General features: G+C 33.9%; 1 protein-coding gene across 1 annotated transcript in view; it reads right to left on the bottom strand.

The window, feature by feature from the left end:
• Agxt (Alanine-glyoxylate aminotransferase) overlaps positions 1–18,773 on the bottom strand; it is a 79,713-nt gene that overhangs the window by 23,585 nt on the left and 37,355 nt on the right. Inside the window, exons 4-5 of the mRNA XM_035352389.2 lie at positions 1,743–1,807; positions 1,392–1,492 (exon numbers count right to left, since the gene is read on the bottom strand). Of these exons, the coding sequence (XP_035208280.1) occupies positions 1,392–1,492; positions 1,743–1,807 (166 nt within the window). The remainder of the gene's footprint in view (positions 1–1,391; positions 1,493–1,742; positions 1,808–18,773) is intronic.

Here is an 18,773-nt window from a genome sequence, read left to right as displayed (position 1 = left end):
TTTATTTGCCTTTTGATAATGCGCCGACTAGTTTCCTACTAAGGGCCAACTAGGTTAGATTTGTTTTAACTTTAGCTAAATCTCTTAGTTCTTGTTTCTTATTTTTGAGTTCAAGCCCGAGTGCGTCTTTGTTGTAAAACCGAAAAAGGGGCCGATTCTCCATCTTATTTTTGAATGACTAAAGGGTAATTGACCCTTATCGAGTTTACGATTTCTGTTATTTGAACTATGCAATAATTCGCTTAACGATTCACTTGGTTCCACAACATTTAATTTAGTAGAATAAAAGTGAGGAACTCTACAACCTCACTTTTATTAGTTAGTTTCCTTTGAAAATTTTCTTTGAATGCACCATTCTTTAGGTAAGTAATATTTGAATGTATTGCTATCATAAAATACCTAACAAAGCCTAAGCCAAAGATTGATGGGATTAATATTCAGATACTGATCTGATGGTATTCAAAGAAGCCAAATGCTCTGACATGACATTAGAACCATTTTGAAACCGAATCAACCTTGCAAAATATAATACTAGCCTGCTGGAGATGTCTGTCCCAGAAAGAACAGAGTGGCAATGAAATAATCGACTTAGGCAGCAAAAGCATAAGCTGCAGCATTCAGGAATTATTCCAGTGGTATCTGTATATCCTATTGAAAATATTTCTGCAAGGTGACTGAATTGCTGCTAACTAGTTGCAATTTTGATGCCACAGAGGATGGGTTCATTTCTTTTCAGTTTATGTCAACCTTTGCCTCTTCCACTCGAACTCACTCTAACTTTTCTAATTATCAGCAATCCAACGATCATAACTATGCACAATCTGAAGCCATAATTTCTTGAGTTTGGCTATAAAATTGTTAGCCATAGAAGATATTGACAACAAATTAACATTGCTACATGTTATTACGTACATTAAACATTGCGTAATAACATGTAGCAATAAATACATTCAAATATGTTACTTACCGTTCTACTATCTTGTGTCATGATTTTATTGCATTTTTTACTGACTATCACATACAATCATATCCTTTACTAACTGACCCTCTCACTGAAAGGCAGTCTTTTATAATTTTGTGTTGCAGCATTCTCAGTATACACTAGAAATTGTTGCTACAAGAAAACTTATATTATTGGTAGCTTTTATAATGCAGAAACCACTATATTTCGCAGCAACTAACAAGTCATATGCAAAGCTGCTTAACTTCCTGTTTTCTTCTAATTCAATAGGCTAACTAATTCAAATAAGAGCCGCTGACCAATTAAACAATTTCAGTGGCACTAAATGATTACAAAAGCAAATCACTTCCTTAAAAGGAGTGCATTCAATAAAACGGAATAAATACTCAGTGTAATTAAAGATATTAAACTAACAAGAAAAAAAAATTACTTTTCCATCAATTTCTTTAATCCATCCAGTGGCTGAAGAACACCACTACTGCTGTCTCCATGACAAACAAATGCAACTTTTGGTTTTTTTTCAGCTAAAACCTTAAGAAAAACGGAAATCAAATTCAGGGTTCATACACATTTCTGCACATTGAAATTACGTACTTTTAAAGACCATTAATGAAAAAAATTAAGGACCTGTCAGCAAAGGGAATTGAATAAATTGTAGATTCAAAAGTAATTGTAAGGTGATGATAAAAAACATTTACACCATTTGAAAGAATTTATTTTTTGAAAATCATCACATAAAATTCTAAATCTCGTAGCACACACTTCTTTTTGTATTACTTACCTTTTCTAATTGATTTAAACGCAAGATATCTCCAGCTCTAATTGACATTTGGTAGCATTTTGCTCCTAAAATTATCAAAAAAGAACTAATTATTGAGTAAAAGTAAATTTAATTCACAATGTTAAAGGAAACAACGTTAGAATTGAAATGTTCATTCAGTACTACTACACAGTTTGTTTCAAATCTTTGTTTTCAAAAGTCTGAAATAATTTAAACTAAAGCTGGAAGACTTTCTAAAATATATATATATATATATGTTTGATAAGGTAAGTAGGGAAAGCCTCATGTAATATTTAAACGACATAAATCTAAATTACATACACTAACATATCTTATATAACCAGTTCATCAATAATGAAAGGCTGTCATTTACACTTAGCTTATTTTGCATGTATGAATGCAAAATTACTAAATTATTTATTGGAAATTACTCATCCAAGTTTTTTCAATATAAAAATATCACTTCTATCTTATAAAAATAAAGATAAAAATCACAAAACTATTAAAATTTGTACTAGTGGAACTTCCATTACAGTGCATAGACTAAATAATTTTTGCAATTGTAAATAAATCAGAAGCCAAAACACGGGTGCATATCTATAGAAAAAAAATTATAGCACTGATATTTTATATCTTTACATAGTTTACTAAGCAGTCTAATCTGCTCTACCGTGAATATGAGACAGTGTCCCTTAAAATGACCTCCATAAAGATATTCCTTCTCTAGAACAGAAAGCCTTCATGTTTTTTCGCAGAAATCCAAATAAACTAATCCTTAATATGTTCAGAAAACTCTCTTATAACTAGCACTTCAGTTTTTTACACAGTATTTCTATCACTGCATTAAAATACTTTCTTGTAAATCAGAAAAGATCTCTACTTTTTTTTTAATGTATACAATTCTGATGACAGGCAAAAATCAGAGCCATTTCAATGCATTGATGCCTATCTCAAAACTGCGGCCTCCTTTAATTTTTCATCATTATTATTTCATTTCATTTTCCGTTGCTCATTATTATTTCATTTACATTTTAATTTTGTCCCTCTCTTCTTTTTACATCAAGTCAGTTCCTTCGGATGACTAAGGAAGCAGTAATTTATTATTATACTACTTATAATAATACTCTCAATATTACAGTTACTACCAAAAATAAAGTAATAATAAATTACAGAAATCAGTAATGAAAAAACACTGCTATAAGATTAGTAACATAATTTATTGAAAAATTTATGCATTTCAATACTATTATAATTTACTGAAATAAGCTGAAATATTTGTTTCCTGCAGTTAAAATTTTTGAAATCTTGAAAAATCTACACTTCTATTAAGACAGAAAAATTTTGTTATTTGTGCTATTTTGCCCTCCAAAATATCATCTTAGCTTATGTAGATAGCCCATCCCTTTTGCAGCAGTGTGAAGTGGTTCCTCTCTCTATGCCACCATCATCTTCAGCTCAAATTCCCCTGCTTTCTAGAGCAAGAAACGTAAATAATCAAGTATACTCTCGTCGAGATTTGAAACATGGATCTCCTAACTGCTAGCTGGACATGTCTCCAGTTAAACCACAAGAGCACGCATGGAAGCAATGTGATAATGTGATATTCCCTCTCACTTAAAGAGCGACTGGGAAGAGATTGAGATTTAGTCGATCAAATCCAAGTGGTGATCAACTACCGTACTTTAATTTCATTTTAAATCTGGGCACCATTCAGTATGGGCTTTTTCAGAGCAAGAAACGTGGAAAACCAGCTATGTCCTCGCTGGGATTTGAATCAATGATCTTCCAACTACTTGTCGGACATGCTAAAAGTTACACCACAAAAGCATGTACCAAAGCATAACTGGCAGCCGAGGCAGATTAGATATTAAATTTGGGGGGGGGGTAAACACATTTGCGGTCACAAACAATTTGGCACACTACTCGTGCCTTTTCAAGAATATTTACATTTTGGATAGCTTTGCAGCAAAAAGAGAGCAGCTAGCAGCAGTCCAGGTAGGCTGAGGTACAGAAAGCAAGTAAGTTGTGTTAAGGATGAAATCTTAATTCAGATTGAGTTAGTTTCAGTTCTCATTGAGTTTGATTGGATAATTGATACTGCTGTAAAATTATTATTGGCTATCTGAGCTTTAGTTCCATTCACATCACCAGCGTTATTGAAGGGTCGTGTGACATGGATTAGTCCCGAAATGAAGCAGTGCAGAAAAAGGTATTACTATTTTTAGAATAGAAAGGGGAAAATACAAATTAAAATTAAGCATTAAGTGGCTACTACTAATTTAAATTATAATTTATTTTTACACTTTTTTTTATCTTACATATGTATATATGTCATGATTTCGAAGCATAGTCGAACGCTGGAACTCTGAACAGCTTTCGATGTGCGTCATGGTTGTGGTTAAAGCATACAGATGAAGACAACAAAACTGAATTTCGACAAACCACCTATCTTTATTTTCCCAAATATTCAAATTACTTGGGCAGACACTTATTCAATCATAATTAAATATCATAAATTTCTATGTACATTGGTTTTTAACAAGAAATGACGAAGGCAGTTAAGCAAAGGTAAAGCGACGAGATGCTGAAAGAGCAGCAGTTAAGGGAAGGGAAGAAGAATGACGCAATTAATTCGCCAGGGTATTTATACAAAATCAATGCTAGTCTGTGATTAGTTAACATTAATTTTAGTTGCCCTTTTCCAGTAGCGTAACATAACATAAAAAGATCTCGAATTTGGGAGAAGAGAATTCAGGGGAGATCACTAAATCTAGAATGTTAATTTTGAGGTCGCCAATTATTTTTTTTAAGCAGCTATCGTATTTTGTTATATCTTACACACACACACACACACACACACACACACATATATATATATATATATATACCCTACACTTCTGAATCAGACACGAAGAGAACACTTTGCCAACTCCCCCACTAGAAAGAATGTAAGTTACTTAATACCTTTCTGGCCTTTATATCTTCATGTACATTCACTGATCTTATTTATATTATTTTCTATATTATTTTTATATTTTCTTTGATTTGTTTTTACAAAGTTTGCATTATTTATCTTTTTTATAATCTTCTATGTTTATTTCAACTTTACTTTGAATTCGATTTCATAATGACAATTTCCAATGTTTAATTTCTACAAATAATATAGTACTCAAATGCATAAAGATGAAAGTGTCGAGGACGGTTACTCGAGTTTTACAGGATTTCTCTACAGTAATTGATTTTTACTCCAAATTGAATTGACTAAAATGCTTCATGAGAATAAGTTCTTTGAGTATCAGCATTGGTTCATAATTCCTACTATTCGCGGAAATATTTGGCCTGACTAGAATTGCCGGTTTGGCTTTAACTTATAACTCGAGTAAAGACGAAACACTTTCTTATTTACGTATTTTTATCAATTATTGTTCATTGAACGGGAGTTGGTTTGTTCCCCTTGAAAAGTCAACTAATTTCCGATCAATGACAATGATTACATGTTTTAATTTTTCCTTTTACAATTGAAATATTATTCTTCGTGATGATTTAACTCCAGTCCCCGTTAAAACATTATTAACATTTTGCTTTCAAATTACTTCAAAACATCTTTCAAAATATAACTTACCAGTATGGATGCACACTTTTAAAATAATTCTACTTTAATTAAACTTAGGAGATAATATAATCAATTAATCAATACTGTTTAGGAAATAAATTATATATATATATATATATATATATATATATATATATATCTGTTTATTTATTCATTTAACACTTTGATCAAGATATCAACGTCAACCTGATCCACACAAACCGAAACATCGTCCTCACATGAACGAAATCCTCATATAATATCTTACGTTCTGACATAATATCTCTCCAAACCTCCGCATCTGAAATGATCTCTCTGCTATTCTCTTCTTTTCGAATTTTTGTGAAACTTGCTCTTTTAAAGAATCTGTATATTAATTTGCAAATTTCCTGTCCCCTATTATAATTACGCATATATTAGGCTTGAAAGAGGTTAGTTTTTATATTTTTGTTCTAATCAATTAAGCCGTCTTTTATTGTTATTCTGCGACAAACCATCAATAAAAATATTTTAAATTTTTAACATGGGCGAAGCCAAGAGAGGTGCATTTCCACACCTTAAAAGAAAGTGAAAACGTATCTCTTATTTTATTCAAATATTCACTAACGAACGCTGGCAAAATTGTGCTAAGATATTACTTTTTGCGCGCAAAATGTAAACAGGGTAGGATTCAGGAGTGAAAAGTGGAACAAATATGGCGCGAAAATTATCATAATCGAACCACAGAAGGAATCGTATTTTGTTACATTACATCTCCTCCGAAAATCAAAGAAACGGATATTATGGAATAGTATTTTATACATGCTCTGAGGCTCGGAAAGAGGATATAGTTTCTACTCGTATTTTACACGTTTTTAATATATGGAATTAATTTTTAATATTAAGTGAAATCCATTACAAAAAATAAAAAATTGGGATATAACAAACATCGGGATAGACATAATATATAATTGAGGAATATTATAAAAACTTTTCGGGAAGACGTGTCAAGTGTAGAAGTGACTGACACCCCTACTAAAACCAACAGTTTTAAAGAACTAAATGCTGTAGAAAATGAGATCATTCCTTGATCTAATCATGATTATTCCTTGAACTTTTGCTTGGAAAGAAAGCCTTGGCTTTTGTCAGTATGTTTTCTCCAAAAGATTACATTACGGGATAAAAATATATATAAATTATGAGAATCAGTTACCGAATAAGTATACTTAGGAATTTTTTAATTTACTGCAGGAAAGACAAATGTTAAGCAACAACGGATATTATGGAGAAAGAGTAGTGAAAACACTATTGAACGACTTATGTGAGAAAGGGTATAATTTATATTTGGATCGCTTTTCCAGTTCTCCATCGCTTATGGAATATTTGCATTCCGTGAAAATGAATATTTGTTAAAACAGTATTAAAAAAAAAAATACCCAAAGACTTTCCTGGAAGAAAATTAAAAAGGATGCACTGCATGCGATGCAGCGAGGCAACATGAACGTCACTGCCTTCAAAGAAAAAAAGACGTTTTTATGAATACAGGAGTAAAATCTTGTAGAACTGATAGAATTACTGGAGAGGACGTTTTAAAACGTAAATGTATTATAGACTGCAATAAAAACGCGGGTAATGTCGACATAGGAGATGCAGTTATGACACAGTAGTCATGTTTTCGAAAATCACTGAATGTTACAGAAAACTGTTTTTTGGGCTGATAGAAATAACAATATTGAACTCCAACATTCTTTTTGAAAAAGAACACGGCATTAAAATGATGTTTCTACAATTTAAAATGAAATAGATTGAATAAATTTTCGAGAAGTACGGAAATCATGGATAAAAAAAAAAAAAAAAAAAAAAAAAAGCAGTTTACTGTCAGATCTGTACCACCATCAGTCCGATTATCTGGTAACCATTTTCCTACGCTCTGTATGAACAAACAGTTTAAAAAACCCGAAGAAAGTGCATAAGTTACTATGCTGTAGCAAAAAAAGAAGCAACAGACATTTCATGTTTGTGCATCATTGGGGCAGTGTAGGACTTTACGTTTCTCCGTGCTTTAAGATTTACCACATTCTTCAAGATCAGTGATTTCAGTGAAAAAAAGACGTCAGAAATTATCTACGATCTTAGCAATAATTCCTGGTAGCTAGACGGGCCCACCAGCGACCGTGCGGTAAAGTCGCTGAATACTGGCAGTTCGGTCCGAGGTTTGAATCCCGCGAACGGGCTGGGTGCATGGGCGTTTTCGTGGTTTTTCCCATGTGTAACGTGTACACGACCCAGTTTTCCTTAGAAAGTCCTCTACGAAGGCATCCCTTCACTTAGGCAGAGAGCCCTCGAGGCTTTGCCGTAATCACATATAAACCTGGTTGACTTGACAAAAATCTTACAACTTTTAGATTTCTCAGTAAATAAATCCTTCAAAGCCGAAGTCTGGAAGTGTTGGATGATTGAAGCATTACACACCTATACCAAAAGAGGCAAAATGCGTACAGCATCTTATGATGGGTAGGAAAATAGGTAGGAAGGGCGTAGAATCGTCAATAATATCAGGACTCAAAGCAACTGAAATTATATCCCCAGATAAACAGACTGTAAATCAAGAGCATGAATGTGACGTTTTGGAAGGCTAGACTATTTAAATCCTAATTTAGATCAGGATTTGCTAAATCTTTTTTATTCAGATAGTGAAGAATTATATTTTGATGGCTTCATACCATGCACAGTTTGCTCTAATTCGTTTTGTTAGCAGAAGTTAAATTTTAAATTTTCTGGTCATTCAACTTATAAGGTATTTTTCCCGCCTACCTAGTGTGCCTTCGTGATGTAGTGGTTCTGCACCCTGGCCGGTATTCCAGAGGTCCGTGGTTCGATTCCCGGAGAAAGGCGATTGCTCATTTTTCATCTTGCCTGCTTCCAAAAAATACCTAATGTCTCTACAAATTTAATATGTCATCGTTGCAATATTTTATAAATTCATATAATATATAAATTTAAACATACGTTCAACATTCCTTACCTATAATTTATTTATGAATTATGATTCCATTCCATGCATTTTTCTTAATTAATATACCATATAGCATAACACAGGTCAAGATTTTGCAACTATGGAATTCATGGCGATGTCATTTGCAACTGAGCTTAGTGCGACGTTTACGCTGATGTGGCGTTTCTGCATAAGTTTCTTTATGAGACTTTCCTCGAGTGCGGCGTTTACACTGATACGGCCTTTTCCAGTGGCGTAGCTAGGGTGGGGCAAGGGGGGACATCTGTCCCCGGGCGCAGCATTCAGGGGGCGCTAAATTGATGTTACAAAATTTTAAAATTAAATGTTTTCCGTTCTTGGTACAGAGAAAGGGGCGCAAAATCTTCAGTTGTTCCCGGGCGCTGAAAACCTTGCTACGCCTCTGGCCTTTTCTTTTGGCATTACGGTACATTATATAAGTGCTTCATTGCAATTTTTGAATGTTTGTAATTTATGCTTACAGAAATTATTTTGAAAATTGTTAATGTATGAAAATCTTTCTTAAATACCTATAACTTTTTTTTAAAAAAACACAGGATCTTTGACAGGACTCCCAAAATCCTCATTTAAAAAATATTAAATGTAGTTTAAAAAATGCTGCTTATGTATTATCGCAACCACCTCAGTAATAATTGCCAAAGCTTCAGAATACACCAAACTTTGGCAACTACACCTGTAACAATCATTCAGGCAACCATGCGCATGACAAATATTCAGTTTCCAATGTCGCCATTTTTGTCTGAGTTCTTCTGATTGTATTCCAAATTCCAACAGCTATTATAGAAAAATCATGATTATTTTTGTTTTAAACTTGATTTTAAAATTTGTGCTTGTTGGATTTTCTTATAACAGAAGAAAGGAGAAATTTCTGCAGAAATACATTACTTTGCTGAAAAATCACTAAAGGAACAATGCTTCGAATTATTTTTAAAGCGATCGCTACGAAATTTCCACCACAACAAAAACAAAAACCTGTTTGTAACTAGGTTTACTAATTGCCTTTTGGAATAAATATAAAGTTAAAACGTAAAATATGTACGTATGTGATGTCTAATTTTTTAAAATAAAAGTAATGGTTCTTTCTCTTCCATAAAATTCATCAAACTGTGAAAAGGTGGTTGTGATGATACGCAAGTACCTAAAAAAACACTTGAATTTTAGAGAGGTCTCCCAAAACTTCTTGGGTCTTTAAAAATTGCCCACACGTCCTCATGTGTTCATATGTGCATAATGTCTATATAATTAATGTTATTTTAACTTCCAAGAGTATGAAAATCAAACAATAACAAACTGTATGGATATCTTTGATTGAAACATTTTTTTTTTCAAAATTTCTTCAAGTTTTAACGAAACAATTTATAACTATTAAAATTATCCATGCTTAGTATATTAAAATCCACATTCCGTTTGTAAAAGAAAACTTTTTTTTTTCTTTTATCTTCACCCCCACTAGCCTCTATGTTCTGAACAAAGGCTATGCAAAGGAAGCCAGGAGAATGAGAATACAATAATCATATCTTAGAACACCATATGATGTACATGACCATTGAATTAATAAATGTCAATGGATTCTCTGATTATATTTAAATTCTTTTCAGACACAGGCTCATGCGGTGATGGAAATTTTGAAATCTTCGCTATTCAGGAAAAGAGAAAATAGTGAATCTTGTCAGCTTGCAGTTTTACAGCTGATTCTCCGTTTAAGGAATGAAAGCTTTTTTTATCCTTACTAGCCTGTTTTGTTTTAGTATAAATGCTCACGTAAAAATGTTTTGTCTTCTGAATGGAGGCTCTGCAATTTTTAAGTCTTTTGTACGACACAGGACATTCTACTGAAGCTTTGAATTGCAACCATACCATAGTTTCCAACCTTGATATATGAAAAAGCAAATTTTTTGTTTACCAAAAACAGGAAGAAACTAGAAGGTTTTCATGCTGTGCGGCGATGCCAATTCCAAGGAAATTCGAACTTAAATTCTCTTTATAACACATGATTCATGTTATTGAGAAATTTATGATAGGATTGTCATAATAAAACATATTAATATTTACTAAGCTATTCTAAATTTTATATCCTTAGTTTAATTTCATTTTTCAATATTCTTCCACTTTCATACTGAGGAAATCCAGTGTAGGGAAGGAAAGCTTTACTTTAACAAAGTACTTTAAAAATGATGAAAATAAAATTAAGTAATGTACATAGTATTTATGAGGATAAATTTATAATGCACTACATATTGAAGTAACACATAATTAAATACAAATATATATTAACTGATTGAACATTGCTTAATATTCATATAAAGTTCTACACATGCCAACAGTTGATTGACGAAATTCATATCAAATGAAATTCTAATACAAAAAATTACAGTTGATTGACACAATTCAAATCAAATGAAATTTTAATACAAAAAGTTTAATATAAATAAAACTTAAAATGAAAAAGATGGTAAAATATGATACGATAAAATGATACAATTCAAATGAAATAAAATTTAATAGGGAAAATTATTCTGAAATTCACTAGAAGTGGAGGAATGCAATTTGTACAATTTAAGTTTCACTAATTTAATGCATCTCATTTATTACAAGGTAACATTTCCCTCAGTAAACGTTAAAAAATTAAAATCCGGGAGATTTGATGATCTACCAAGAAATACATTAAATAATTTGGAGAGTTGGCAGCTATGCCATACATATCTCAGAGATTAATATGTTCTCACTGGACATTGGATGAAACACAACAGATGATGAAACTATCTTCTTTTTCATCTTTTCCCAGAAAAGCAAAACTCTCACTTCTTTACCCAAACTATATGCATTTAGTTTCAGTGTCAAAAATTCATTATAAATGTCAAGTGTAAGTTATAAATGTCAACCTTCTGCACTGAAGATAAAATAAACATTATTTGAAAAATACAAAATGGATGCAGCCAAATCGACATCTGTCAGAAGTACAGTTTATCCATATCTACAGTTGGTACCATACAAAATTTAAATTTGGTTATTTCTCCTCACACAAAAAATTCGGATATGAAGAAAAAGTTGAGAAAGATGGAGCACAGGGATGTTGAAAAAGCATTGCTAAAATGATTTGTCATTTAAAGAAGCTATAATTTGCCAACACTTTGAAAATGCTTCAGAAGGCCAATGAAATTGCCAGTCACTTTACAGAGACAGGAATAAAGCGAACAACATATTTAATAACTGAATAACTGTGTGTGATAACTAATTTGATTTTATTAAATTTGATTTATTATTCACTTCTTTTGGTAGATATGATAATGTTAATCAGTTTTTTCTTTATTCAGTTTTTAATCGCATTTGAGAAAGAATCCATTTTTCTTATCAAATTGCATACAAGGCGATTCAAAATTCATGGAACTCACTTGGAGGGGAGGTACAGATATAAGATAAGAATAATATTTACATAGGAAACCCAGGTCACAATCCATTTATTTAGTCACAAATACAGGGTGCCTCACCTGAACTGAAACAAGATGTTTACATGAAATGTTCAAAATTCCTTCCACCAACAGTAATGAATGCCTGACAGCGTCAGTGGAGCGACTGGAGTACACTGGCAAAGATGCCAGTTATTTCCTGCACACACGCAGCAGCTACTGATATTGTAGAAAAAAGAGATAGAGGGCGCTGCGCCGCCCGTATGTTTAGCTAATTAAGAGTTTCGGCAGAGAGGGTTGAGAGGTTGATGAGAGTGGTTGAGAGTGGCATAAACTAGATACTCTGTAATCTGTATATAATATTTGTACATAGTCTTCTGTTCATTAAATAGATTTAGTTAAAGGAAAGTGTCTTTGTTTGGCCAATAGAACGCAAGAACCACCGATAAAGAAGATGTAAGTAAGTTATTACATACAACAAGTTTTTGGTGCATCGGCCGGGAAGGTGAGTCATTTCATTTTATCTGCATGCAATTTATCTTTGATAATGAGTTTTGAACAAACCGTCGAGAGAAATAGAAAAATTAGAGGTTCGGTTCGTACCAGTGTAACAAAATTAATAAGGAAATTGGATGAGGAATTGCAAAGCGAGAATCCGAACCTAGAAGTGTTGCAGGAATCACTTTCAGTGTTAATCGAGAGAGAAACTAGCTTGTTAAAATATGATGAAGTTATTAATGCTCAAAGCACTGTTCAGGAATTAGAGACAGAAGTAGAACATTGTTTAGAATACAGCGAATCCATCATTAGATGTAAATCGAAAGTCAATAGATATATTCAAAATGTGGGTAAAACCGGAACAACTTCACAAGTTTTGGAAATCTAAACTAATTATAATACTACCTTAGAAACTTTCAGCGGCGATTTATGTAAATTTACTGAATTTTGGGCTCAGTATAAAGCTGCCATTCACGAAAACAATACGCTTCAAGATGTTGAGAAGTTTAACTATTTAAGATCTTTACTCACTGGTTCAGCTGCAAAAGCTATAAGCGGATTGCCATTAATAGGAGAAAACTATAAAAAGGTCATCGAAATCTTAACTGACAAATTTGGGAAAAAAGAAATATTAGTTAACGCGCATATGAACGTTCTCCTAGCTTTGGAGCCAGTACGCCATTCAAGTAATGTATCCAGTTTAAGAAAACTATATGATGAAATAGCAGTTCAAACAAGAAGTTTAGAGACATTAGATATTAATTTTAAATCTTACGGCAATCTATTACTTCCTATTTTATATAAGTGTATACCGCAAGATTTAGCGTTACAGTTTAGTAGGGAGCAAAAGGTCGACACAGAGTCAACAGTGTCAGTTGTATTAACTGACACTATTGTTGTTTCTAAAGAGTTGTTGTTTATTTATTATTATTTATTTATTGTTGCTTATATTTATTATTGTTTCTAAAGAGAGAAGTAGAAGCGCGCGATAAGTCATTAACTCTGGGTCTTAAACAACAAACAGTTTCGATAACCAGTGAAAGAAATACCGACAACTATCGTAAGAGTGTTGCTCCAGTTAAAAAGAAAATGGTATGTGCGACTTTTGTCTTAAATCTCACCTCTCAAAAGACTGCGACTTAAGTATTTCAGAGAAACACAAAGCATTATACGATTAATTTAAGTGCAAGCGCTGTTTAAAAAAGGGTCACAAAAAACCATTTTGTAAGGCAAAATGGGTTAAATGTAATATTTGCAAATCTTTGTCGCATTTAGAGAGCCTGTGTGATGCAGAAGGGCAAGAAAATAAATCCATTAAAAATACTGCGAGCGCAGCAAAAGAGACAAACGTTAGTTCACTATTCCTCGAAACACTGAGCAAGCAAATTCCTAATGACGTGATTTATTATCAAACATTGAGAGGTGAACTGGTAGGAAATAATTCCACATCTAACGTTAGGTTGTTATGCGATTCTGCTTCCGAAAGATCTTATGTTTGTCAGTCTATTTCCAGAAAAGCAAGTTTACCGACTATTGGAACAGAAAGATTAAGAATTCATACATTTGCATCTTCGAATCCGCCAGTGCAAGAATTTAAAAGAAAAAGACTTTCTCTAAAAAATAAGACAGGGTTCACTCTAATCAACGAAGCACTCGAAGTAAAAATCATATGTTCCAATGCATTACTTAGGCCATCTGCAGAAATTATAAACAATCTTCGCCAACAAGGATTTCACTTATCTGACAGCTGCGATAGTAAAGTGGCAGAGGTACAGATTTTAATTGGGAATGATTACTTGAACTCCATTTTAACGGGGAAAACACATCGGTTAACAGACTTACTGCATGAAAGCATATTCGGTTGAACGTTGAGTGGTAGAGTGGGGAGAGAGAGTAAGAAGCTAAGTTCAGGGTCAGACTCCACCGGCTTGTTTATACACATCGATTCCGAAGAGGAATTAAAAATATCGGAACAGATTCGTCAGCTATAGGAGAATGAAAGTCTAGGAATCTCTGAGTGCGCGTCGGAAAGGAGTGCTGGCAATGAGCGAATAATTAAACAATTTGAAGAGGATTTGAAATATGTAGACGGAAGGTATGAGGCTCGTTTGTTGTGGAATATGAGTCCAGAGCATTTGGAAAATAATTTTGGTTTAGCGAAAAGGCAGTTCGAAAGGGTGCAGCAAGAGTTAAAAGGTAACAGCTTTTTGAGGGAACAGTTTATGGAAATAATTAAATTTCAGACACAAAACAACATTATTCAAGAGTGTGAGGATACGAGAGAGGGGTACTTTATGCCATTCCGAGCAGTGGTCCGTAAAGATAAAAAAAGCACTCAAGTTCGAATGGTATTTAATTGCAGCAGTAGCGAAAGAGGAAAGCTATCGTTAAACGATTGCTTAGAAAAGGGCCCAAACCTAAATCCGAATATTTTGGATATCATTCTTTCCTTTCGAAAATTTAAAATTGGATTCTGCGGTGACATAGAAAAGGCGTTTTTGATGATTGGGATAGCAAGGGAAGATAGGCAATATTTAAAATTTCTCTGGTATCCTGATAATGACAGTGAGGACTTTAAAATTATGCAAATGAACAGAGTATTATTTGGATGTAATTGTTCACCGTTTTTATTGAGTGCAACGATCAAACATCATTTAAAGAAATATGCGGAAACAAACAAAAACTGTGTAAATAGCTCACTGTATGCAGACGATTTGTGTTATGGAGGGGAAAGTGTAGAATCAGCTTTCAGTCTTGCATCAGAGGCGGTATCTATTTTGAGAGACGCGAGTTTTAATTTGAGAAAGCTAAACACTAATTCTAAAGAGCTGTATGACTTGTGGGTTCAGAAAGGGTTGTGTGAAGAAAGTAGGTCTGAGAGAAAAAGTAAGTTGAAAGTGTTAGGCTTGGTGTGGAACTTAGAAGAGGATGGTTTGAAAGTAGACGTTACATCATTGTTGAGTAGTTTGGAATCGTTGAGAAATAGTAAAAGATCGGTGTTAAGCACAGCAGTTAAGGTGTTTGACCCAGTCGGATTTATTTCTCCATTTGTGGTGCGAGTTAAGAGACTGATGCAGGAAATATGGGAGAGAGGTTTGGAGTGGGATGCAGAGTTGCCAAAGGAGTTACGGTGCAAATGGATAAAGTGGTGCTCTGAAATTGAGGAATTAAACGCGTTGAAAATAGAGAGGTACTACTTTACAGAAGTTCTAAGTAAAGGTCAGTCGGTTGAAATTCATATTTTCAGTGATGCGTCAGTAGCGGCATATGGAGCGGTGGCATATTTTAGGTATAAGAATGAGAGAGGAGAGGTATGTACGTCGTTTATAATGTCGAAAAGTAGGATAACTCCGTTAAAAAAGTTGTCCCTCCCTAGGTTGGAATTGATGGGGGCTGTAGTTGCAGCTAGGTTAGGGAAATATTTATTGAAAATATTTCAGGATTTGGTAGGTAGGTTAGTTCTGTGGACGGCCTCCGAAATTTGCTTGTGGTGGATAAAGGGGTCAGCGCGTGAGTGGAAGCAGTTCGTGTCGAATAGAGTTGCAGAAATACAAGACTGTACCTCGCCTGATAAGTGGAAATATTGTCCAGGATCGGAAAACCCAGCAGATAAATTAACTCGTGGTGAAACAGCAAATGCATTGGTGAAAGATAATAACTGGTGGCATGGTCCATCATGGTTGAAAGATTCTGAAGATCAATGGCCTGAGCAGAAGTTTAAAGTAGAAACTGATTCTCAAAATTTGGAACGTTTAAGCACTTATGTTCAAGTGACTATTCCAGAAGAAGAAAATGTGTTAGACATTACCAAATTCAGCAGTCTCGAAATATTGTTGAGAGTTACAGCTTGGGTAAAGCGGTTTGTCGCCAAGCTAAGAAAACGTGCCTGTGAAGAAGGTCCTCTTACTGTATTGGAGATCCAAGAAGCTGAGGAGTACTGGATAAAACAAGTACAGAGAGCGAATTACTTTTCCGATATTCAACAACTAGAGAGGAATAATCTAATAACACCAGATTCTAAGCTTTACAGTTTAGCACCATATCTGGACAGTAGAGGTATTTTGCGTGTCAGAGGTCGTTTGGAACAAGCAGAATTAATAGATGACGAAAAACATCCCATTATTCTGCCCAAAACGAAGTTCACCGAACTAGTGATATTTAGTGAACACATAAAAGTATTCCATTCAGGAGTCATGGCAACATTGTCCAAAGTCAGGAATAAATTTTGGATACCTAAAGGAAGACAAGTAGTAAAGAAAGTTATTAACACTTGCCTGGTGTGTAAAAAGCCCGCCAAACAGTTAACGGGTCAGTTACCCAGAGATCGTGTAGTTCAAAGTAATCCTTTCATAGTTGTAGGCATCGACTTAAAGGGAGCAGTTACTATTAGAGAAAAAGCGGATAACCACAAAAAGGTGTACATAGCCTTATTTACATGCACCGCCATTCGTGCGGTACACATTGAAGTGGTTTCAGATATGTCAGCAAAAAGTTTCATTTTTTCATTACGACGTTTTTTAGCAAGAAGAGGGAGCTGCAAAGTGATTTATTCAGATAATGCCAAGAATTTCCGCAGCACATGTGAAATAATTAAAGGATTTAAAAGAATCAAAGCAGATCCAAGTGTGAGTGATTTCTTGACATCCAAAGAGGTAACATGGAAATTCATACCTGAGCGTTCCCCATGGTGGGGAGGGTTCTGGGAGCGTTTGATGAGAAGCGTCAAGGAACCTCTGAAGAAAATCTTAGGGAGAGCATTACTGACTTTCGAAGAGCTCTCTACAATATTAACTGAACTCGAGTGTGTGCTAAATAAGACCTTTAACATACGAGAGCAACGAGCTGGGTGAACCTCGCCCGCTCACACCTTCACAGTTTTTATTGCCAGGACGTGGTACATTTAACTTTCCCGAGCATTTCTTGGAAATTTTTAATAAGGTATCCGACAAAGAGACTTTAACTAGGAGGAAGCTTTACCAATCTAAGCTCTTAAAATTAACATGGATCAAGTGGAAAGAACAATATTTACTCCATCTTAGAAATAACTTTGCTAATCCTAAAACTGAGGGGAACCTTAAGACTGGACATGTTGTGTTGGTAGAAAGACCAAAACAATCCAAACTACTTTGGGACATGGGTGTAATTGAAAATGTGATTATAGGAAGAGATGGACATGTTCGAGCGTGCCTTGTTCGCACGCCCAAAGGACAATTCAGAAGATCAATCCAGATGTTATATCCTTTCGAGATTTAATTTAGAACTTTTGATATTATTGAGTTTTTATTATATTATTAATTATTATGTTCATTTGGGGCTTTGATATATACTAGTATAGATTATTCTTATTCAGATATTCAAGCACTCAGATCCTCAGCTGAGTTAACTGGAGTCATAAAGCCTGAGTAAAAACTTTAAGGCCAGTAAAAAATTTTTGAAAAAATGGAAACATTTAAACTGAGGAATTAAAATACCATTTGATTGATAATTATTGAGCTAAAATAAAAGTAGAAAAAGTAGACAAATTAATTTGCAAATATTTTATTATTAGAAAATATTACAGAACACACAGATGAATATTTGACCCTGAGTAAAAACTTTAAGGCAAACATAGAAAATGACATATAAGAAAAAAATTACAAAAAATTCTTAGAAGGTTGTGTAGAAGCCATTTCTTCGAATTACTTCAAATATTCTTGTTTTCATGGATGAAACGAGTTTTTGACAAAGGGTGGGGTCGGTTTTATACCTTTCATCTTCGATAGTAGATTTCAGCTGTTTTCTTGATGTAAAATGTCTCCCATTTGCATAACTCTTCTTGCTAAGTCACCCCAAAGGTTCTCCATTGGGTCGAGGTCAGGTGATCTAGCTGGCCATTTCACAGTTTCAACATTGTTGACTTGGAACCAATTTTTTGTTCTGTTACTCGAATGGATCGATGGATTGTCTTGCTGATAAATCCAATTTTCTCCAGCAAGACATTCAGCATTTGGAAAAAGATGATTTGTTAGGACATTTTGGTATCCTTGTGAATTCATTCTACCTGAAACGAATGCAATTGAGCCCACACCATTGTAAGCAAAACAGCCTCAAGTCATGACAGATCCTCCACCTAATTGGCGCTTGGAGAATATTTCTTTTTCATTTTTTATATCATGCCAGTAGAAATTCCAGCCATCTGGCCCATCCAAATTCCCCCTTTTTTTTTTTTTTTTTTTTGTCAGAAAAAATAATTTCTATCCATTGATTGTCCCAGGTCATGACTTTCTGGCCAAAGTTCAAACGCTCTATTTTGCGTCTCTGCAGTAACTGAGGCTTAGTGAATTTTGCTGTATAAGTGAACCTTCCAGACCTTCTAATTGTGTTATAAATTTTTTTTTTGACAAACTTTTAAACCTGTCGTCGGAATCAGTTTCCTGGTTGAGTACTTTACAGTAGATACAAGTTGGCAAACTCTTCTTTCATCACGCGAGGACAAAGCTTTAGGTCTTCCACCAGTATTCTTTTTACTATAATTGTCTTTC

This window comes from Stegodyphus dumicola, chromosome X2, assembly GCF_044657685.1.
Source record: "Stegodyphus dumicola isolate Sdum_Otavi_A_Nest chromosome X2, ASM4465768v1".
Lineage (NCBI taxonomy): Eukaryota > Metazoa > Arthropoda > Arachnida > Araneae > Eresidae > Stegodyphus > Stegodyphus dumicola.
Note: the sequence above shows the minus strand (reverse complement) of the source record. Positions and strands in the feature narration are given on the sequence as shown.